The following is a 22,628-nucleotide window of genomic DNA, read 5'->3' as shown; positions in this document are numbered from 1 at the left end:
TCTTTTTATTATAACGGTGATTCTTTTCATGGCAGGCGCAGTGGGTGGAGCCAGCCTCTTGTCTCTGTGTTTTATATTTCTTCCCCTACCTCCCCTCTTTTCATGGTGCTGGCTGAGCAGCTCAGGTCCCTAGTAAGCCCAGCAAGGTCCTTGTCAGGGGGTCCCTTGGAGGCCAGCTTCTTCAGGCCCTTGCTCTGCTTCTGGTTCTGCCAGATGATTGACTTCATGCAGTGCGGAAAGGGGCCATTGGTCATCTGGTGAAGCTGTGCAAAATGAAAGAGCCCTCCCCTGAGGAGCAGGAACCACCTTCCTGCTACGTGGGCAACCTGTTTGACTGTCCAAGGTTCTGAAGCTGTCAGGTGTCCATGACTGTCTCCACCCCTTTCCGTAGTTCAGGGCTTCTCTCCCTGTGGTTGGCGGGGAGGTTGTCCCTGTCTTGAACGTGTTATGTGTGTGGTACGTCCTGCTTTGATGTCTTGAAGGACCTCTTTCGAAAAGGGGACTCCAGTGAGCACGGCAGGATACCGGCAGAGCCAAATCTGTCATTTACTGTTGCTCCCTCAACTCTTCCCTTTCTTTCCTCTCCCCCCAGATTGTTTAAGGAGCAGGGAGAGGACCTGGTGGACCAGTATCCCAAAGAACGGGATGTGCTTCTGGAAAGGGAGTTCCAGAGGGTCACCATCTCCGGAGAAGAGACGTGCGGGGTAAGGCTGACAGATTCAGAAACTAGCCATCCATTTGCACCCAACCCAACCACACACGCCCACCCACAATCTCCTGCAAAGGCTCTGCCACAGGCGGTGGTCTACAAGCTTCATGCGAGTGATCCATGCTATGTTTGTAAAAAAATGCAATTAAAAACCATGCAGCATCCAGCACAGTGCTTTACAACTGCTGCAGCAGACAGGGAAATCATTCCGTGGTCTGACAATGTGTTCCTCAATGTTTAGGGGGGGGGGGGCAGGCGGGTTGGGAACCACTGCTCTACAACATGCTGCTTTCTGATAGCAATCAGATAGCCTCCAGGCAGGAAATGGCTCCGGTTTAGCCCTGGAAGGGCCTTAGCTCAGTGCTAGAGCACATTGTGCTTTGCATGCAGAAGGTCCCAGGTTCAATCCCTGGCATCTCCACTTTAAAGGATCAGGTAGCAGGGAATGTGAAAGGCCTCTGTCTGCCTGAGCCCCTGGAGAGCAGCTGTTGGTAAAAATATGCAACCCATCTAATAAACCAGCTGGGCAAATAGAATTTACTGACAGGCTCTGTATTTTGTATGTTTGTATTTTTGGTGCTTAGTAGTTTGATGTTTTGAATGTTTGCTGTGAGTCACTTTGGGCACAGCCATTGTGGGAAATTGTTTATTATTAATTTATTTCAAGTATTAAAATAATTTTCTAACTTTGATGTTTTTAAACACCCATGTTGTAAGTGTTATACCCCCCCCCCCCAAAATTGCAGATGGGAGTCTGGGGCTAAGAAGAGGAGCTCGCCTAACTTCACCCAGTGGTTCCATTTGGATACTTGGCTAAACTTCAGCTTAGTGTGCTGTGAATGAGCCTATGTGAGCTTCTGGCTCACACACTCCTCCTTTCCTCCTCCTTCTGGAATTCAGACGCTTTTACTTCTGTTTTTGCTTAATCTCATGTTTCAGTGTTCGCTGTGGATAACGTTAATCATGGTTTGTTTGAAACAAGCCAACTACAAACCATAGTCAACATTAACCCCAGTTTATGGTTTGAATGACACTAAACTATGATTAACTGAACTGTCTGTTAGGAACCTCTGCAGTGATTTGATTTAGCACGAAGAAGCTGCAGCACCTGTACTGCACTTTCATTGTGTTTATTTATGGATACTGAAGTTCTGCATGCAAACTGGCTTTTGATCGATATCTTGCGAAGCAGTTAGTTACCTAACTCAGTCCCTGTGTTTTTCCATTTTATGCACTGAATCTCTGAAGACTTCCTTCTGGCTGTTGTTTTGATTTTCTGACCTTTTTTATATAGTTTGAATGGATCAATTATCATTTTGTGGTTATTTGAAATTTGCACTTGATAGATTTGCCTTATTGGAGACATTATTATTATTGATATATTATGTATTTTTGTCTAGCGGTTCACGCCGTCTGTTTCCTAGCCTGCCCATCATGATTCCTTGATAAGTGCTGTTCCCAATTCAGCTAACGGTTTTTCTTTGGCTCCCCCCTCCCCCCCAGGTGCCTTTCACAGACCTGCTGGATGCTGCCAAGAGTGTGGTGAAGGCCTTGTTCATTCGGGAGAAGTATATGGGGCATTCTTTGCAAAGCTTCTGCAAGACCACAGCCCGCTTCCTACAAGACCTTTCAGAAAGGCCTTTGGCCCCCAGGATGTATGAGGAGATCCCCGAGACCCCTGGGGCTGGAGGTGAGGTCTGAATCTGGGGCCTGTGTGTGAGAGGGCCTTCCTTTCAGCAAAGTCATTCCAGTAAGGGAGGTGCCTAAAGTGGCAGACAGGAAGAGGAACATGGAGAAGGTTTAGATTGGTCCCTGGCTACTTACAAGGTGATCATGGTACTGATGATGCCCTTGAAAGGCCAGCAGGTAGTGGAAGTCAGGGCATGGTCCAGAGGCAGCGCCCCTCCTCTCCCACACCCAAGGAGAGCTGTGAGCGCAAGTTGTACATTGCCTCCAGCTTTGGGGTGGGCAAGACTGGGTAGCTGCAAGATCTAATGGGGCATCTCTTCATGTCTCCAAGGGCTCAACTACAAATATTTTTTAAGTGATCCCATGGAAAGATGCTATAGCTATGGGGTGAGTGTAGGGCCGTGTGCTGAGAAATGCTGAATTCTGCAACTGTTGGGTTCCAGTTGGGTACATTTGGGTAATTCCCTCCTGCCCCAGATTCATTTTATTCAGATTTTATTAGTTTTTGGGGGGCAAGGAGCTTATGTGGGGTTTTGAAGTTCTAGCAAATGTTCAGTGGCAGCTACCCCTCTGGATTCCGAGAGTTCAGTAGACTTTGCCCCCACATTTCAAAATGTATCTTATGTCATGAGAACTAGAAACTTGCTTGCTCTCAAAAAAAACAACAACAACAAAACGTACAGAGATTATGAGAAAAATGGAACTTTGTACCCATTAACTACTGTATTTTTCGCCCTATAGGACGCACTTTTCCCCCTCCAAAAATGAAGGGGAAATGTGTGTGCGTCCTATGGGGCGAATGCAGGCTTTCGCTGAAGCCTGGAGAGCGAGAGGGGTCGGTGCGTACCGACCCCTCACGCTCTCCAGGCTTCGCACACCTCTCCGCAAGCAGCGGGAGCCCAGTGCTGGGCTCCCACTGCTTGCGGAGAGTTGCCTGCATGCTGAAGCCTGTGCGCGCTGAGCTCAGCGCGTCCAGGCTTCGCGGACCTCTCCGCAAGCAGCGAGAGCGCTCCCACTGCGTGTGGAGAGTTGCCTGCATGCTGAAGCCTGCGCGCGCTCAGCTCAGCACGTCCAGGCTTCGCGGACCTCTCCGCAAGCAGCCGGAGCGCTCCCGCTGTGTGCGGAGAGTTGCCTGCATGCTGAAGCCTGTGCGTGCTGAGCTCAGCGCGTCCAGGCTTCGCGGACCTCTCCGCAAGCAGCGGGAGTGCTCCCGCTGCGTGCGGAGAGTTGCCTGCATGCTGAAGCCTGCGCGCGCTCAGCTCAGCACGCCCAGGCTTCGCGGACCTCTCTGCAAGCAGCCGGAGCGCTCCCGCTGCGTGCGGAGAGTTGCCTGCATGCTGAAGCCTGCGCGTGCTGAGCTCAGCGCATCCAGGCTTCGCGGACCTCTCTGCAAGCAGCGGGAGCGCTCCCGCTGCTTGCGGAGACTTGCCTGCATGCTGAAGCTTCGCGGACCTCTCCGCAAGCAGCGGGAGCGCTCCCACGGCTTGTAGAGAGCTGCCTGTTTGGGGGCTGGGGTCGGGGGAAGCTCGAGCTTCCCCCGCCCCAGCCCCGCGCCTGGGGGAAAAATAATTCCCCCCCCTTTATTTCCCCCCAAAAAACCTAGGTGCGCCTTATGGGATGGTGCGTCCTATAGGGCGAAAAATACGGTACATTCTACAAGGTTTCTGTGCTCCCATGGAATCAGCCTTGGATGATTGGGAGAGATGGTGTGACTGGGACCCAGTGAGACTGTGCCGTCCCATATTGACTTGATCCGTCATGTTCTGTAGCCGAACAACCATCACCGAGCTTGCTTGTTTTTTGCCCCTTGTGCTAGCTTTTCTTTCTCACCAACTCTTGCTAAACAAGCAAGCAAGTAAGCAAGCAAGCAAGCAAGCAAGCAAGCAGACAAACAATAACTGGATAAGGGAATGTGCCATCAACTTCTAGGAGAGAGATGGTTCTTGAGAATAATTAGTTTTATTTTTTGTATTTTGGTTTTCTGTTTAAAATAGTAGGTGAAATATCCGTAGTGATGAAGCAAAAGTATAGCCTCTCATTTGATCTTTCCTGTGTTGCAGATGCTTCAGGGCACTCGCCGTTTACAAACCAGCATCCTTATGAGAAGTGTGACCCTGAATCAATGCCTGGAGACCTTGGCTTTGGCCTGAAGATGGTCAATGGAGTAGTCCATGTGTACACTAAGCAGGACATCACCGACAAGTAAGGAGGAATGGGAGAAGGCATGGCAATATCTTGCTGGGTACAGATGCCTTGGTATGCTAACAGTGCTTCTAGGAAAATATGTTCTTTAGTGACAGGTAAAATCTGGAGGTGAGCAGAGGTCATTCACGGTGATTTTATCCATGGCCCACACCTAAATGGCCAAGTTATTCCCTGTTTTCTCTGTAGCTGGGAATCTTGGATGCATTTAGCTCAAGTATCTATAGAAATGGCATATGCCTAATGAAAGTGAAAATTCATCTATAGACATCCTGAGCTTTTAGGAAGTCTAGCTCCATATTCTTATGCAGCATCTTGTGAAAACACTGTTCTCATGCAAATCGTAATATATGCACACATGATGTCTGATAATGAACACTGTTGAAATCACTGAATCTTGTGCTTTCTTCCCTGTATCCATTTGCCCTTGGAAAGTATAGAAGGGAATATTTATACTACAGGAGCTGGGGAAGAAGGTGTGATTGACAACCGCCTACACAGCTTTGAGAGCACAGAAAGGCAGATCCACATTTTAATTGGGCCTGTTCGTTATTTGAACCAACAGCACATGCTGTTTTCAAACTAGATTAAGCAAATCAGTAAAATGTATGAAAACTTTATTGTTATATCTTTTTCTTTTTTACATATTCAGAGTACTATACAATAAAACTGAATTTAAAAAACATCATATTCTAGCAAAATAGCTATTAACCAGTTCCAGACACCTAGCTAAATTGTTGCAAGCAACCAAGGTGAAGGAATGAACGCAATAATGCAGCTAGACAGGACTTCCTGGACAAAACGTTGAACCTTGCATGGGATAGTTTTGCATGAAATGGAAGTTCCTCAAGCTTGAACCCTAGTTGTGATTTTTGATTAAATACTGACATAGCAGGAAAACGGGCATAGATAAGGGAGGAATATACAATATACATACAATAAAAGAGCACACATACAATAAAGAACAGGAGTCTGTCCCAGAAACAATCTGTGTTTTTCTCAATGCATTTCCATAATAGTAACTGCTAATGCCTTACAATTTCTTTTAAAGTGAAAGTTCGCAGGAATCTTAATTTTCTACTCTGTATGGAAATATCAGTTAACCTGATTTAACAGAGTTGGTGTAGTGAGCAGCTGGATATTCTGGCAAGTTCAATTTGAAGCAGTGGTAATAACTACCAAATTCTATATTTTGAGCATCTTGTTCGCCAATTTTCTCTTGAGCTAACACCTTGTTTAGTAGCTTCCTCCCCTTTAGTTCTAACTAATGATTTTAGAGAGAGATCTTCGTTTTGTGCTATTGGCAGGGCTGATCTTGGCTTTTCCTCTCATTTTACACATAGAACTATGCAAAACACACATCTGGACAACATAGCTCTCTTGATTCCTGTTTACTTGTGTCTGTGATCTTGTTTCATCTTTTGCCTCTCTTTTGGTTTTTTTAAAGGACCACAGAACTAGACTTGCCTTACCCTGACCTGCAGGAGTTCATTGCTGACATGAATGTCCTAATGGCTCTGATCATCAATGGTCCAATGTAAGTGATGCCATTCTTTTATTTCTTTCATCTTTACGTGCAGGAGCAAGCTCCTTCTTCCAAACGACAATTCAGTTAAATGTGGTTAGGCTAACATCCAAGCAGGGTGGATGTGAGCCTGTCTGGTAACTATCATGGAAAACTAGCATCAAACCCCTTTTTCAAGGTAAAGGCCTGAGTAAATTCATGAGGTGTAGTTCTGGTGATTGCTACTTGCCATGATAACCTGAAGTACAAACTTCATGGTCAAACTGAGAGTAAGTATACACTTCTGATTACGAGATGCCAGGAACTTACAGTAAGGATCAACATGGCTTGCTTTGGAATTTCTCTGCAGTATATATCTGATCATTGTTGAGCTGGCTGGAACATGGACCTCACCTCGCATGGCAATGTATTCTGATGTTATGGAATTCCTTACAATTCGCTCCCTTATGTCTTTGGTAATTACCCACCCACCCAGACCACATTAGAAATGTCGGCTGTTACTTGACAAATGCACTAGCCTGAGCCTTCTGCAAGCATAGATTTAAACCCCAAATTAGGTTTTCATGATTTACAGTGCTGGCTACTATGTTGAGAAGGTGAAGGTCTGATTTTGGTGTGGTGAACTAAACCTCCTTTCTAATGTTTGGCCAGAAAATCCTTCTGCTACAGACGCCTTCAGTACCTGAGTTCAAAGTTCCAGATGCACGTCCTGCTCAATGAGATGAAAGAGCTGGCAGCTCAGAAGAGGGTTCCACACCGCGATTTCTACAATATCCGGAAGGTACCGACATTCTGTGTTTCAGGAGTATGTGCCTGTAGTTTTCATTACAAAGAATGCTTGTACCACACGTAACTGGACTCTTGGGAACCCCAGCCGTTACTGCAGAATGCTCAGTCGCTACAGCCCAAACTGCCTGGCCTCTGCAATGCCAAAGGAAGGAACAGCAAGTCTGATGGAGACGTGGGCCCCCCTCCATTGGTACCTCTTAATAAACAGGCACTCTCTTTCAAAGGCTTGTTTTGGCACCCTGCTTCCTTAGATGGCCTGACAAATGGTTTCCTGCCCATTTGAGGGTCTTCCAGGCAGCCATAGTCGCAAGAAGTGTCATGGTGGCTGAATAATATATACAGATATATTTTTAAATTTTATTTTAGTCCTTAAAATGGGTGGGAAGCCTATGACCATCCAGATAGTTTGGACTCATGTTCCCATCAATTCCAGCCAGTGTTGCCAGTGATGAGGGCTGATGGGAGTTGTAGTCCGGCAGCAGGTTCTCTGCCCGTGTTTTAAGGTTAGGGATTGGAGCTTAGAGATAATGGATTTCCCTAAAGCCAGCTGGTGGGTCAATGGCCAAGGTCAGATTTGAGCTCTGGGCTTCCTGGCCCGCATTCTTAACCACTGATCTCTTGAGCAGGTGGACACGCATATCCATGCATCATCCTGCATGAACCAGAAGCATCTGTTGCGCTTCATCAAGCGGGCTATGAAGAAGCACCTGGAGGAGATTGTGCATGTGGAGAAGGGCAAGGAGCAAACTCTAAAGGAGGTCTTTGAGACCATGAATCTCACAGCTTATGATCTCAGCGTAGACACGCTTGATGTCCATGCGGTAAGAGCCTTAACAACGTTATTACAGGCCTTATATAGTCATTTGCAGTTTGCCAAATGGGGACGAAGAGAATTGCAGTCTTTTGTCTTCATGGTTACTTAATTACAACAATCTTTGTTGCTGCCTTTTCTAATAGGATCGTAACACCTTCCATCGCTTTGACAAGTTCAATGCCAAATATAACCCCATAGGCGAGTCTGTGCTGCGGGAGATTTTCATCAAGACAGACAACAGAGTCTCTGGAAAATACTTTGCCCATATCATCAAGGTAAGCAGACTGCTTGATCTTTCCTTAGTTGTGTACCCAGGAGCTTCTACTTATTGCCAGAGTCCTGAATAAGCTATCCAAACTCTGTACCCCTATTCTTGCGTTGTGTGTGGTTTTAAAACTTGGGAGGAGCATTCAAATTGAGTTAGGGCATCTAGTGAACCAGGGGATGGGGCAGAGAAAGGGAACCATGATGGGCAGTTGAGATTTCTTGTCTACTAGCAGCCCACTTCAGCCCTCCTGGTTTCTGAGTTTTTCCTAGATTAAGTATTGCTTTTTTGCAAACTTTGCCCTCAGATTTGAGGCCTTGAAACATAGCTTTTTAAGGAGAGCATAAGTTCTTAGGCTGTCAAAATCTGTCTGGTGCCAGCTTCCATACTTGAGGAAGGAAGGGGAAGGCACAGTATGATTTCTTCTATTCATCACACTTTGGGCTTGCAGGTTTCCCAGGAGAATAATGAAAGGCAAACAAGATTCTAAGTTTCAAGATCTTCTTCACTCTCTGTCTGGTTTCTAGGAATAACAATGCACCTGTCTGGGGATAAAAAATAGGGCAAAGAGAGCACTCAATTTTGAGACAGTAGGGGCTGTCTCAAAGAGCACATGTGAAGCCCAAGCAATCAATTGCAGGCAGATAAATTATTCTACCCTTCATACAAAGAAGGTATAAGGTGTCCAAGCGCTGGATTGCCTTTGTAATGCGTTTCATCCTGCAAAAACATGAGAGTGTTTCTGTACCAAAAGAGGGTAGTCTTTGATGTCTTTGATGAGGCTCCTTTGCTGACAAGCCCTTTCTCTCTCTCTCTCCTGGCAGGAGGTGATGTCTGATCTGGAAGAGAGCAAGTATCAAAATGCGGAGCTGCGGCTCTCCATCTATGGCCGAGCCCGTGACGAGTGGGACAAACTGGCCAAGTGGGCTGTGGCTCACAAAGTGCACTCCAACAACGTGCGCTGGCTGGTGCAGGTGCCTCGCCTCTTGTGAGTGCCACTTCCCCTGTGTTATTCCAGGAAGGGGAGCCAACCTTTGGCAGGGGAAACAGCCTCCAAGCGACGGGTACTCCGCTGTGCTACCTTGTGTGGCTTGAATTGATCGCAGTATTTTCTCCTAGTCATATGGAGGAGAAACATAACTCCATTTTCTATTTTAGCAAAGTGTAGCAAGCTGCTGAGATTATTAGAAAGGGCTTTGCGAGGGCTAGAGAGGTAGAATCTGTTGTGCTGGTGGGATTGGGGGGTTTGGACACCACTGCAGCTGTTGTATTGCAAACTAGGCAATAGCTACTCCAGTAGTTAAGGTGGAATCTGAAATGGAAAAGTTGGGAAAGCTTGTTCCGTAAGCAGAATCTTGCTCCTGCGGCTCTTGTTTCTGCACCTTTCCCTCACCCGCAAAGCAATCTGGGTACCAAAACAACAGCAGAAAATCCCTGATCTCTCATAGGCACCTGCATGAGGTTCTTTTCCTCTGCTGTTTTGGCACCCAGATTGTGGAGTAGCCTCCTTATAAAGCGACACATCTTGCCCTTTTTATTTTGCATTTATAAAAGAATGGTGAAAACTGTGCTGCCTGAGCAGGTATTCCTTAGGCAAGGTCTCCAAAGCAGCAATCTTACATGCACTTACTTGCATGGAATTCAGTAGGACTGATTAAAAAAAACAAAACACCAGCTCATAAAATTAGCAGATTACTTAACAATGCCAGTAAATGAACAAGCTGCCACTAGTTGCCTGGCAACAGCAAATTTCTTGAATGAATAAATCAATAATGTCAGTTAACTGCTCTCATGCAGGTGGCAGTTTCTGCCTTTGTTCTCCCAGCTTATCAAAGTCCACTTTGCTTCCTGTTCTCTCCTCCTCTGTCTGCTTCCTTCCCTCCCTGCTCAGTTAGGTCTCTCCCTTCGGCTCCTTCCCTCTCTGCCGCCTTTCCCTTGGTTCCCAGCTTGCTCTCTTCTTGCAGCCCCCGCCACGTCCTTCCTTAACACTGTGTAGCCATGGATGTGATTGGCCTGCAAACGTACCTTATATTGCAGCTGCTCTTACCATTGCTTTCCTGTTGCTTCTCTGATATGGTGTTAGTATTTTCTGCTCCCTCCCACCCTCTTCATTTATGGTTTAAGACAAAGTAAACAAAGCTGCCAAGCTGCTTTAATGGAGGAAAAGTGGGCTACGCATCATATAACTACGTCCATTTATTCCTTAGCTGGTGCCCATAATTTTCTTTTTTGCATGTTTGACTGATGGATAAAACTAAATTGATGAGGAACTTGGAGGACTTTGTTTTGATGGATCTGTGCTTGGGGCTTTAGCTGTGCTTGCTTGTAATCCTAGCTTAGCAGGAGAGCGCACTTGAAGCTTAGCTGCTCAGCTACACTATCAACACAGCTTGCAAGCCCTTCAGATAGGGTTGCACATTCTAAGCTGAACACCTGTTTCGCTGGCTGGGGGAAGTGGATGAAAAGCCTCCCTGTCTGAATAGAGCAACAGAGTGAGTGCGCCAGCGATCTTTCAGGTGACAATGCAAAGAACAGGGGCCTGGTGGGCACCTGAGGAGTGCAACATGCTGAGTTTCTTAAATTGTGCAGAGAGACTAGAATAAGCTGGGGTTTTCTAAAAAGAAAACTATGAAAGGGAAGCAAGCCCAACATTCTTGGGGCTCAGTGGTAGAGCAACTGCTTTGCCATGTAAAAGGGCCAGGGTTATATCTACAGTATCTCCAGGTAATGCTGAGAGAAATCCCTGTGTGAAACCCTGGAGAGATGCTGCCAGTCAGTGTAGACAGTACTGAGCTAGATGGACCAAGAGTCTGGCTTGGAATAAGGCAGCTTCAACCCCCAGCACCTCTAAATAAAATGATTAGGTAGCAGGCCACTTTCTGCTCTGGAGAGCTGCTGCTGCTGATCAGAGGATATAATAATGAGCTAGATGGGCAACTAGTCTGATGTATTATAAAGAAGTTTCCTGTGTTCTTGCTGCTTTGGAAGGCGATGATGATACTTAGAATTTGTGTATTGCTGTAGGGTGCCCAGAGTATTTCACATACATTATCTTGGTTATCCCTACAACCCTGTTTAGTAGAGTCTGTATTCTAAGTTGATATTAGGGCAGGAGAAAGTTCAGCATTTTGTAATGAGGTATTCTTGAAATACCGGGGGGGCGGTCAGCAAACACTTGTTCCTAAAAAACAGTTGTTTTGTTTTTCATTTTTATTTAAAAACATATATTAAGAGAATTTCAATTGAAAGTTTAATAAAAAGATATAATATAGATCACTAACTGTAATCAGTTTCAATTCCATACATTAATATTTACATAAATACATAATGTTATTATCCTAATACATAATGTTATTGTCCTAAAAAAGAGTTGTTGTCCACAAGGAAGCAAAGAGAAGAAATCTGTTACAATATTTAACAAGCAGCCTGCCCCACCAAAGAAAGGAGAAGATACATAGTATACCATCATGTTTTAACCAAAGCAATGAATTGGGGGAGAGATACACTAATGCTTATGCCCCCCCCTTTTTTTGCAAGGATATATTTTGGATCAAGTTTTTGCAAGCTTGTGTTTCGGATCACATTCTTAAGACCATTGCCTAACAGTCCCTGAAGCTGTTGGCAAACTCTGAGAATGTAGCTGTTAATTATACCGTTTCAGTCCTAGCTTGCTCCGCACTTGATTACAGGACAGATGTGGTAAGAGATCATCTTGTGTGTCCAGCCCACAACATGCTTCTCTATGTCCCAAACAGTCAAATTCTTCAGGTCAAATGTTACTATCTGAATATTCAAATGGCTCTGTTTTTTTTAAATTTGCTGCTAACTCCAGTAGTTTTAAATTTCTCTTCTATGTAGCTTCCAGCAATTGCTTTGGATTTTTCTAAGTGGTTTATTGTATATCAAAACCATCTAGATTAGTTCCATAGTCATAAATTTATAGCCGTTTTTTCAAATGTCATTTCTTTTCTTAAATATGCCATTCTAATCAGTGGAGCTCAGAACTGTGATCCCCATATTGCAAATGGGGGAGGTGTGGTGTGGTTTGGGGCTAAGAGGGTGTGGCTCACCTAAGGCCACCTAGCAGATTTATGGCAGAGGTGAGATTTGAACCAGGGTCACAATACTGGCTTAGGTCTTACTCTGGCCAAATGGCATGTGGAGTGGCTCACGCAGCCCCTGCAAGTGATAACCCTCTGGTGAACTGCAGAATATGGAGATTTCTGCAAAGGCCTGTGTCTTAAGCGAATGACAATTGTGCTCTCCGTGTATCTCTGCTTCCGATAGCGATGTGTACAAGACAAAGAAGCAGCTGGCCAACTTCCAGGAGATGCTGGAGAACATCTTCTTGCCCCTCTTCGAAGCTACGATCCACCCTGCCAGCCACCCAGAGCTGCACCTCTTCTTGGAGCACGTAAGTTCTGCCACCAAAACCTGTATAGCAGGTTTTCTGCATGGAGCGAGAGGATTCAGAAAAATCCTCAGTTTTCTTCATGGAGTGGAAAATCTTTAGATACCGTATTTTTTGCCCTATAGGACGCACTTTTTCCCCTCCAAAAATGAAGGGGAAATGTGTGTGCGTCCTATGGGGCGAATGCAGGCTTTCGCTGAAGCCTGGAGAGCGAGAGGGGTCGGTGCGCATGCAGACTTTTGCTGAAGCCTGGAGAGCAAGAGGGGTCGGTGGAGAGCCCCAGCGCCAGCCCCACAAGGTCGGGGGACAGAGGGAGGCGGAACGCCGCCATCCCACTGTCTCCCGAAGTGGTTTGGAGGCTGACGGGGAGACCCCGCCGCCAGCCCCACAAGCTCCGGGGACAGTGGGGAGGCGCAGTGCGTCTCCACGCTGTCCCCGGACCTGGTCTGAAGGCGGGCGGTGGGGAGAAGAGTGCTTCTCCCTGCTGCCGGCCCCACAAGTGCCTGGGGGGGAAATAAATTTTTCCCCCTTTATTTCCCCCCCAAAAATCTTGATGCGTCCTATGGGCCGGTGCATCCTATGGGGCGAAAAATACAGTAAGTGGGACCATCTCATCCTCACTCTCTGTCTCTCTCTCTCCCCTTCCTTTCCCTCGGCTTCTTGATGGGCAGGTGGATGGATTTGACAGCGTGGATGACGAATCAAAGCCAGAGCACCACATCTTCAACTTAGACAGCCCCTTGCCTGGGAACTGGGTGGAGGAGGACAACCCGCCCTATTCCTACTACCTTTACTACACATATGCTAACATGGTGGTTCTGAATCACCTGCGCAGGTAGGAGGCTCTCTTCTTACCTCCCACCCCCCAGTGTACATGGATGAGACTCCAGAACGGTACTCCTGTCCCTGCTAGCTCCAAAGGCAAAAGTGGGGAACCTTTACAGCCCAAGGGCCACATTCTCTTTTGGCAGCCACGTGTTTGTGGTGGGTGAGGCCAGAGGCAAAAGCGGGTTTTGCCTTTGTACAGTTTCTGCCCCTGCATGCCCATCTCTGTTCTCCATCCAGAGAAGCATCCATTCCTGCCTACTTCAAAGAGGGCCAGTAAGCAGTGTGACCTGAGCAGAGCCCCCAGAGCCGGACAGAGAGGTCTAGAGGCCTGAGGTTCCCTAGTCCTGTCCCTTTAAGGCTCTTTGCTCAACCTTCTGAGCAAAGACTGGGTGCCTGCTGACAGATCATGCAGCACTGTGCCCTATTAGAGAAGCAGGTGCACAGAGTCCTTGGAGGTGGCTGCTGGGTTTTGCGTTAGCTTCACACCTTTGATGTTGTTGCTTGGATCCCGGTTCCCATTCCACTTCTCATTCCAACGGCTCGTCGCCTACTCCTCCCACAGAAAGACACTGCTGCCAGTAATGGATGAAATTCAAAGACTATTTAGTTAAATATGCTAAGATAACTTAATTGGAAAAACTTGCAAATACCAGATAGGCCTAGGATTGAAATATGTGATGTTAGAGAATAACATGTTTAAAGTTAAAATGAAAAGAAAGAAAGATGTTAAGTGATTAATTTTATGAGAAAATTGGTTTTGGAAAACTGTTACAATGAAATACACTGAAATTCAGCTAGGGGGGATTTGAGGAAGTCACTTAACGATGTTACTAAGATTGGATTAAGTACAGTTAAGGTGTTTGTTTAAAAATCTTGGGAAATCAATAAAAAAAATTTGGGGAAAAAGAAAAGAAAGACACTGCTGCCAGTTAGCTACCAAGTTCAAGATGCCGGTCTTGGTGCATAAAGCCCTTTAGAGCTTTGGAGCAGGATACCTGAAAGATCACTTCACTCCTTATATACCCAGTCAATCAATTTGTTCTGCAGCTGAGGGCCTGCTGCAAGATGCGATTTTATCAGGAAGTCCGCACAATATAGGAATTGGGAGTTTTGTGTTGTTGCGCCTACACTTTGGATTCCCTCCCCATGTACACTGGACAGGTTCCATTTCCGTTGTCTTTTTAGGCATCTATTGAAGGCCATCCTCCTTCAAAAAGCCTTTTAAGTTGAGGTTGGTCCTAACCTGCATCTGTGTTGGAATAGTTTTTAAGTTGTTTTATTGTTTTATCACTTGTTGTTTGTCACCCTGGGCTCCCTGGGGAGGATCTAAATGTAATAAATAGGCAGATAAAATGAAGGCACTATAAAGTGACACTGAACTGTGTGTTTTGCTGCTGGTTCTCTAGGAAGAGAGGCTTTCACACCTTCGTGCTGCGCCCCCACTGTGGAGAGGCAGGGCCCATCCACCATCTGGTATCTGGCTTCATGCTGTCTGAGAACATATCACATGGCCTCCTGCTCCGCAAGGTGAGAGTAAGAAGGGGAGGGGGGCACACTTGGGAAACGAGCGTGTGCGCCCATGTGCAAACTCGGTGGCAGAGCACATGCAGAAGCTTCCAGGTTCAGTCCCTGGCATCTCATGAGCCTTCTGAACTTGTTGAAGGAAGCACATCCTGGGTATTGCTGCTATTCCCTTCTGAGCCAAGGATTTGACGAAGCTCAACACTCCCCAGATGTGCTGCCCACCTCCTAACCCTGCATTTCTTCCGTAGGCACCTGTGCTGCAGTACCTCTACTACCTGGCCCAGATTGGCATTGCCATGTCCCCACTCAGCAATAACAGCCTCTTCTTAAGCTACCATCGAAACCCTCTGCCAGAGTACCTCTCTCGGGGCCTCATGGTCTCCCTGTCCACAGATGACCCACTGCAGTTTCACTTCACTAAGGTGAGTGTGATGTCGGGGAGGCCAAGTGAGGCCATGACCCTGTGGCAGATGGCATCCATTTACCTGTCTCATGTAACTTCTGACCTTGCAAAAAAAAACCAAAAAAAAAAAACAAAACAAAACCCACTACCCACTGCAAGCAAAATGCTTTTTTGACAAGCCTTTCCTTTTTGTAAAGTTTTGTATGCAGAGGTAATCTGTATTCCACTGGTTCTTTTCAAAGAATTAGTGTTGGAAGTTACCCCCAGTCCAACCCCCTTCAATGCAGAAATCACAACGAAAGCATCCCTGACAGATGGCCATGATTAAAGTACCACCTTCCAGGGCAGTGTGCTCTACTGTCGAACAGCAATTAGTGTCAGAATGTCCTTCCTAATGTATAATTGGAATCTCCTTTCTTGTACCTTTAATCCATTGGTCGGGTCCTTTCCATTCCACTAAGCTTCTGTTATGCCCACTATAGCAATCTTCTCCTTTTAGCAGCAAGCATTCCAGTTCCTTCCCCCACCACAACCCCTAACTTGGCTTGGAAGCTCTCACAGCATTATCACATTTCTTCCGTTTCCCCCTGAGGTCCTTTGGCTGCTTCTCCCATCCTGTCCTGTGCTTGTTGCCTAATTCTACTAACTTGGATGCTCAGAAACATTTTCACCCTCACCCTGAAGCAGATGCTTCCCAGCTCCTGTTGGCTTTTCCCTAGGAGCGTCAGTTTAAAATCTGCTTGAATGTTTCTGATAAGTTACATCTCAGTTCACGTAGAGCCTAGGCCTTTTTGCAGAGGTTTGGCATGCCCCAAGACATCCCCTAGTGCCTAAGAAGTGCCAAAGCCCTTCTCCAAATGCCTCATCCATGCACTGAATCTCCTCCACTTCACCTGCCAGCTCGCCTACATATGGAATGGGTAGCATTTCAGAGCAAGCTACCTTGGAGAAGCCCTACATTTCACCTTCCTACTTAGCCAGATGTATCGATAGGAGTCAGTTAAATGTCTTTTCTGCATGGCAGACGCTTATAGAACTTGGAGCTGAGGGCTGGGACCTTGTGGAAGACTTCAGAAGTAACTTTAGCAACTGTTCTTGGCTGGAGGGGGGTGGGAATCATATTCTGTCTCCATTTTGGTCATATATGTACATTTCTTGGGTTCCACTTTGTAGGCAGATTTTCCTCTTACCGTATTTTTTGCACCATAACACTCACTTTTTTCCTCCTAGAAAGTAAGGGGAAATGTCTGTGCGTGTTATGGAGGGAATGCCTACGGGTGGCATGCCTACGGATTTTCCTCCTCTAAAAACTATGTGTGTGTTATGGTCGGGTGCGTGTTATAGAGCGAAAAATACGGTAATTCCTTTTCTGCTTGTGCAAGCACAGAGTAAGTTCCTCTCAACAAGTCAGCATGAATGCTGCCACCTAGTGACTGTTCAGTTGTCTGGACAGATGCCTGTCCACCACAGCTGTCAGAGCAAGAACGTAGTAGTCAGCCTGTAGTGTTGAGCTTGCTTCAGCCTGGAGGGATAGTAGCAGAAGGCCAGGCCAGGGTTACAACTGAACTGTATTTACAGGAGATGTTGCTTCAGCTGTCTCCATCTTTTCAGCTATGTTCTCCGCATGCCGTTGTCCTAATTTTCCTAGTACATGCTGTTCTCCTAATTGTCTAGTACAGAGAAATTGCGGTAGGGTAGCCAGAATATGCCCCATGATCTCATAAATCTCACACTCCTACCCATCCGATCCAGTGTGCACCAGAATCTCCAAACCTAGCTCAGTGGCATGTCTTAATGTTCTTTATATACAAACAGAGGGTGCAAGTAGGTTACTTTAGACTCTGGAGTTTATGTGGAGGTGCCCTTTTTTGAAGACAATGTGTATAACTTTGCTGCTTTCAAAATGTCAGACAGCCCTGCTTCATTGGGGGACCCTCCTGCTTGTTCTTCTGAGTGGGACCCTAGACACCTGCCTCAAAGTCCTACCTTGTTGGGACCACTGTATGTTCTCATCTGCAATATAGTCCATGATGCAGCCTGACTGACAAAACCATCTCTTACAGGAACCCCTGATGGAAGAGTACAGCATCGCCACACAGGTTTGGAAGCTCAGCTCCTGTGATATGTGCGAACTTGCACGCAACAGTGTGCTCATGAGTGGCTTCTCCCACAAGGTAAGGCTACATCTTTTTCCCTCTTGAAAAGAGGTTGCATTTGTTCCCTAACCTCTCAGAGAATACAGTACACAAGAATACCCCAGCAACTCCCTTCCGTATCAATTCATGGCCTGATGTCTCCAGCTTTGGAAATTTAAGATCAGTTTAGAACTGCCTCCTGCCCAGCTGTGCCTTTACACAAAGATGAACAGGCTCCAGCTGAAGATCTTTGTATTTGTCATGTGACAACTGGGCTCTGTGAAAGGCAGTGGCTGGGATCAGGCCCAGAGGGTCTCTTCTCAGCCCAATTCCTTCCACTCTGTGGCCTTTTCTGCAGCATGACCACTTCTGAAAGGGGAGAAATTAAGTTCAGAAGGAGTTGTGTCATGAGGTGGATATTCTGTAACCTCCTTGCTCCTCTCCGGACTTTGTGACCCTTTAAGTTTAAGTAATGAAGGATCTGTCCTCCTGGTTGCCAATAAGACCCTGGTGGATGGGAGAGGGAATTGATTTTGGATAATGCTGTCCCTGTGGCCTGTGGCCTCTTGAGCTCAATTTCTCCCAACTCAATACCACTGCAGTCCTTTTATGTGAAAGAAGTCCCCATCCTTACCAAAAGGATTCTTCTTCCAGTCCAGGCCAGCTGAGAGCAGCTCACATTTTCTGCCCCTGTGGGATTTGAGGAGGCGGGAATCAAAGAGTGGTTCTAATCTGTCTCCTCCTCTGCCCTTGTTAGGTTTTGAGATGTCTGCACAAAGATGTCCTACTTTTGCAATATAAGGAATTGTTGCACCTTGGAGTGTTCCTGTTCAGGATTCCTGCCATTTTCAAGGGTGCTCCATTCCATTTCCCCCCGATTTTCAAGTTCTGCCCATCCACCCAGTAGTCAGTCGCTATTCTGTGCTCATTGAGCATGTTCAGTCCTTAATCAGCTGTTTTTATTCTTGCATTACCCATTCGGGTTTGTACTTCTGCAAAACATTGACATTTCACTCCCAGGTCTGCTGATAACCTGTCTTTGGTATGTGGAAGGTGCCATTTTGGCCTCATAAGGAATGGCACTCAGAGGATAAGTTCTCTCTTAGGGTATAGAGCAGTGTTTCCCAAATGTTTTTGGGCAACGGCACACCTGTTTACTGAAAAAAAATCTCGCGGCACACCACCATTAAAGCCCCGCCCCGTGACGTCAGCGCGCAGCGTCACGCCGGGAGGGACGCACAAAAGTGAAAGTTTTTTCCCTCCCCCTTGCTGGGGAACCTCCAAGCTTTGGGGGTGGGAGGAGGCAGCAGAGCGAGGGACTGAGGGACGGCGGCGGCTGAGGCGGCGGCGGCTGAGGCAGAGCTGGGAAGGGGGTTTCCAGGGGACACGGCAGCTCCTCGAAAGGCTTCTCTCAGCTGCGCTCAATCCGCCTCGGAGAGGATTTCCCCTCCGGTCCCGTTCGTTTGGGGCATCGCTCCGGCTGCTCCCTCTCCCGCCGCGCAGGAGCGATGCCTCTCTCTGGCTTTCCCTCCGCGCAGGCTGAGGGAGGGAGGGAGGGGCGCGTGTGACCCGTCTCTGCTGGGAGACCAAACCCAGCGAGGCAGAGTCGCGCGGAGGCGCCCAGGCAGCGCTTCCGGCTGCGAGGAGGAGCGCCAGGCAACAGCAGGAGGCGCGGCCTCTCCTCGCCGCCGCCGCCCCGCCTCTCGCCGCCCGACTCGCCCGCCTCCCTCCAGGCATCTCGCGGCACACGAGGCAACGTCTCACGGCACACTCGTGTGCCGCGGAACACCGGTTGGGAAACACTGGTATAGAGAACCATAAATGTAGCTGCCTTTCTTTTCTTTTGCAAAAGATGCATTGTAGCCTTGATGAGAAACTATGGAGATGTAGCCCATTATCCTAGCAGCCCAGATGTATGCTCAGTTTTGTTGCCAGCTCTTTACAGCTTCCACAGGGCTTTGTTTTCTAAGGTTTCTTTTTTACAGATTGCTTAAAGACAGACAAAGGTATCCTGGGATTTTATGCTTGGTGCTAGCCTTGATTAAAGTGCTCATGGGCACAGGATGTTACCATGCAGTTGAATGGCACAGTGGAAAAGCATAAATTGTTGCTTGTCCTAACAATGGATTGGTCTCTTTCTTCTTTGCCCAGGTGAAGAGCCAGTGGCTTGGGCACAACTACCACAAGGAGGGTCCTGAGGGCAACGACATCCGGCGCACCAATGTGCCAGACATCCGGGTGGCCTACCGCTATGAGACACTTTCCCAGGAACTGACCCTCATCACGCAGGCTGTGCAGACGGAGGAACTGGAGACCATCCAGGAGGAAGACCTTCTGACCATGAGCTCCAGCCTGGATGCTCGCTGAAGAATGGCCGGCTCACAATCTCCCCTCCATCCCCTTCTTGGCCTGCCAAGGTGGGGCTGTCCTACAAGCATGAAGAGACCCTGACCAACCCACCCACCTCACCCCGGCCCCATGGACCGTTTTAATTTCCTGTTGTGTTTTGGTTTTTAAGCATCTTGTTATCTTCTGTTATCTCCTGGAAAGGCATTAATGGGTTGGGATTTTTTTTGCACTTGGTAACCTGCTGGGGCAATGGAGGCGGGGGTGTCAGAGAAATTCCTTTTGGGGTCTCTAGAATGAGTGCTAGAAAGGGGGAAGAGCATCCTGCAGATGTTGGCAGTGCTGATTTTGAGCAGAGGCTGGACAGCAAAGAGTAAGGCTGTGGCAGAGACCTGCTGAGTGGACCTTAGAGGCGCCTGGCGACAGTTGCATGGAGGCCAAATGAAGCACCAGCATGGAAGCATGTGTCCCAGTTGTATTTGGAATGAGATGCTGTGAGTGTTTGTGTGGCTCTGCCAAGGGATAGAGCAGAGTGGTGGTGCCTTCTGCTGCGTTGGATTTTTGTTTGTCCTCTGTTTGGCTGCTGGCAGCTGGAGTTTCTCATTGGCCAATAAAACACCCTCTCTATCTCTATTTCTCTTTGGTTAGGCAGCCCTGCCTTTTATTATCAGAGCAGCATGTTGGCGCAGCTCTCCCGTGCTGCAGCCTCCAGTGCACAGCGTGGCCATGTGGTGAGAGTCTTTTCTGTCTCAAGCCCTTAAACTCTGGTGTCTTTTGCTTGGGGAAAGCGCCAGTTCTCAACCCCCCTGCCTTAGGAGGCAAAATACTGTGAGTGGCTGGGGAATAGTGGGCCTTCGAGTCTAGCCCAGCAGGATAAAGAGAAAGTAGCCTGCCGGGTAACTGGCATATTTAGCATTTGTCTGTCCTTCTCTACAATCATGTAACAAAGATGTCAATATCTAAGTGTAACAAGAGGAGGCGTAACACCCATCCTAGCAGGGGCTTTTGCCTTAAGGTTGAAATGGATGTGACATGGGCGTTCTGTGATCAGCCGTCTTGAGTATTCCTTTATTTATGTCCTTTTGAAACAAAAAACCACCAAAAAAAATACACCTTAAACATTGGTTGGATCAGTGTCACTGAGACTGCATGTGTTAATCCATTTATCTGATCTAAACTGGTGCCCTCCCCTCACCCCACAAGCCACCCTTAGCCCAGGAGCAGGGCAAAAAACAGTATCTGCATCATATTTGTATTATTCTCCTGGAACATTTCTGCTGTTTGGGGAGTAGATCAGCAAAATGGTGCCCACTTCAGTATCACTGTTCCAAACAAAATCTGACTCCTCCTCCCTGCTCTAGAATAGCGTTGTTTTTAAACCCCACCCTGTTGGGTCAAAGAGCGGTTTCTTGCCAATTGCTTGAGCTTGGGGAGAGCCGTTAGCTCTCAGTACGCCTTGCCACGCTTGGGCATAGACCACGTGGGCAACCTCCTTTGCCCTCTGCATTGGGTTGAGGAGAACAGCCTCTTGTGTCTGCCCTTGCATAATGCACATGTATGTCAAGATCTTCTTTCTACATTTGGCAAGGAAACATGCCATAGAAATGGTTTAGCTTTCTCACCAGCAAAGTTGCTGCTGTTCTGGGAACTGACTTTGATGCCTCCTGCTTATTGCAAATGGGTAATGAATCTCAAGGAGGCAACAGGCAGTAACTTATACTTTCTGCTGAAGCCATGTGACTCAAAATGGAAACGCGCAGAAGAACATGGATCGGTGCCTTTCCCAGCTCTCCATTTTGAGTCCTGTCCTGTGAAAGGTTCATAACGGTTAGAAGGGTCCCCCCCCCCCCACAGATCTCTGGCCAAGCTGTTCACCATCACATAGCTTCTGAAGCTTGCCTGTGGGCAGCTCACCATCCTTGACATATTGGGCCTCTGTGGCCCCCTTAGCAGTCTGTGTGCAACTAGTCGCAGTAAGGAACTCCTCGTGAGCACAGCCACTTGGAGTAGAAGACCAGTCTCAGACAGTGCTCACTCCTTTCAGACTCTCAGGCAAAGTCTGCATTGCTCACGAAAAAAGGCTTCTTGGTGGTGAGTCGATTGCACGGCGCCACCTCTCCCTTGCTGTTGCCAAGGCACTTTTGACCTTATAGTTGCAAGCAGCTTTGATTCAATGGAAAAATGCGTTTGCTAAACATTAGATGGGCAGCAGCAATAGAAATGGGGTTTTTATTTTTTCTAAGGTTGGGCAGGGAGCTTGTGGAGCCCTCCCTCTAGGCTGCTGTGGACCAAAATCTGAAGATCCATACTGCAGCCAGTGCCTTGCTTAAAGTAGTACATGGAGTGTGCCAAGACTGGGTAGATTTCCCCTTGAGCTTCTACCTCTGAAACAGGCACTTGCTCTCCTTTGTGTCCGTGTGTTTGTGTGTGTACAAGAGGGACAGGGAGAATTCTTAGAGGGTCAAAATGTTTTCTTTGTATGACTGGCATCTCACCTCCATGGCCTGAAAGGGGGAAAGCTTTTTTTCTTTCCTCCCCTACTTCTGTGCTTTTGTTTGGGTACTCGGAGAGGGCAGTGGAGGTGTTTTGCCTTGGTTTCAGCTAGCCTTGCGGATCGGAGCCACAGCATTTTGGTCTGTATCTTTGTGAAGATAACGGAATCTCGACTCAGGGAGTTGAATGTACCTTGGTCTATGTCAAGAGGGTTCTCCCCTCCCCACAGATCCCTCCCTCCTTCCTTCCTTTCTTGCCGCAACCTGCCTTGCTTCGCTTTGGTATCTGGTGCGGCACACACCATGTTAGTTTTTGCTTTGTTGTCAGATGGAGATGAAACCCGTATCCCCCTGGCAATCACTGCATCCTCCTATCACACACTCTTGATAATTTTGACGTAGTGTGGATAAACTATCTGCTTGTCTGTGCTGAAATGTGATGTTAGAAATCCTATCAAACATGAGCATGATCCATCATTAAAGGTTATTTAAGTAA

General features: G+C 47.3%; 1 protein-coding gene across 4 annotated transcripts in view; it reads left to right on the top strand.

The window, feature by feature from the left end:
- Positions 1 to 22,628, top strand: part of AMPD2 (adenosine monophosphate deaminase 2) — a 50,697-nt gene extending 28,069 nt beyond the window's left edge. For all 4 annotated transcript variants that reach the window (XM_028733865.2, XM_028733864.2, XM_028733866.2 and 1 more), the window contains 14 exons: positions 593 to 704; positions 2,213 to 2,399; positions 4,459 to 4,600; positions 6,048 to 6,137; positions 6,777 to 6,906; positions 7,541 to 7,735; positions 7,872 to 8,003; positions 8,818 to 8,981; positions 12,281 to 12,407; positions 13,076 to 13,239; positions 14,639 to 14,759; positions 15,005 to 15,178; positions 17,223 to 17,333; positions 19,446 to 22,628. In XM_028733865.2, the coding sequence (XP_028589698.2) occupies positions 593 to 704; positions 2,213 to 2,399; positions 4,459 to 4,600; positions 6,048 to 6,137; positions 6,777 to 6,906; positions 7,541 to 7,735; positions 7,872 to 8,003; positions 8,818 to 8,981; positions 12,281 to 12,407; positions 13,076 to 13,239; positions 14,639 to 14,759; positions 15,005 to 15,178; positions 17,223 to 17,333; positions 19,446 to 19,661 (2,065 nt within the window). In that variant the 3' untranslated portion in view covers positions 19,662 to 22,628. The remainder of the gene's footprint in view (positions 1 to 592; positions 705 to 2,212; positions 2,400 to 4,458; positions 4,601 to 6,047; positions 6,138 to 6,776; positions 6,907 to 7,540; positions 7,736 to 7,871; positions 8,004 to 8,817; positions 8,982 to 12,280; positions 12,408 to 13,075; positions 13,240 to 14,638; positions 14,760 to 15,004; positions 15,179 to 17,222; positions 17,334 to 19,445) is intronic.

This window comes from Podarcis muralis, chromosome 5 (assembly GCF_964188315.1).
Source record: "Podarcis muralis chromosome 5, rPodMur119.hap1.1, whole genome shotgun sequence".
Classification (NCBI taxonomy): domain Eukaryota; kingdom Metazoa; phylum Chordata; class Lepidosauria; order Squamata; family Lacertidae; genus Podarcis; species Podarcis muralis.
The sequence above is the reverse complement of the archived record's forward strand: the minus strand, read 5'-3'. Positions and strand labels throughout refer to the sequence as shown.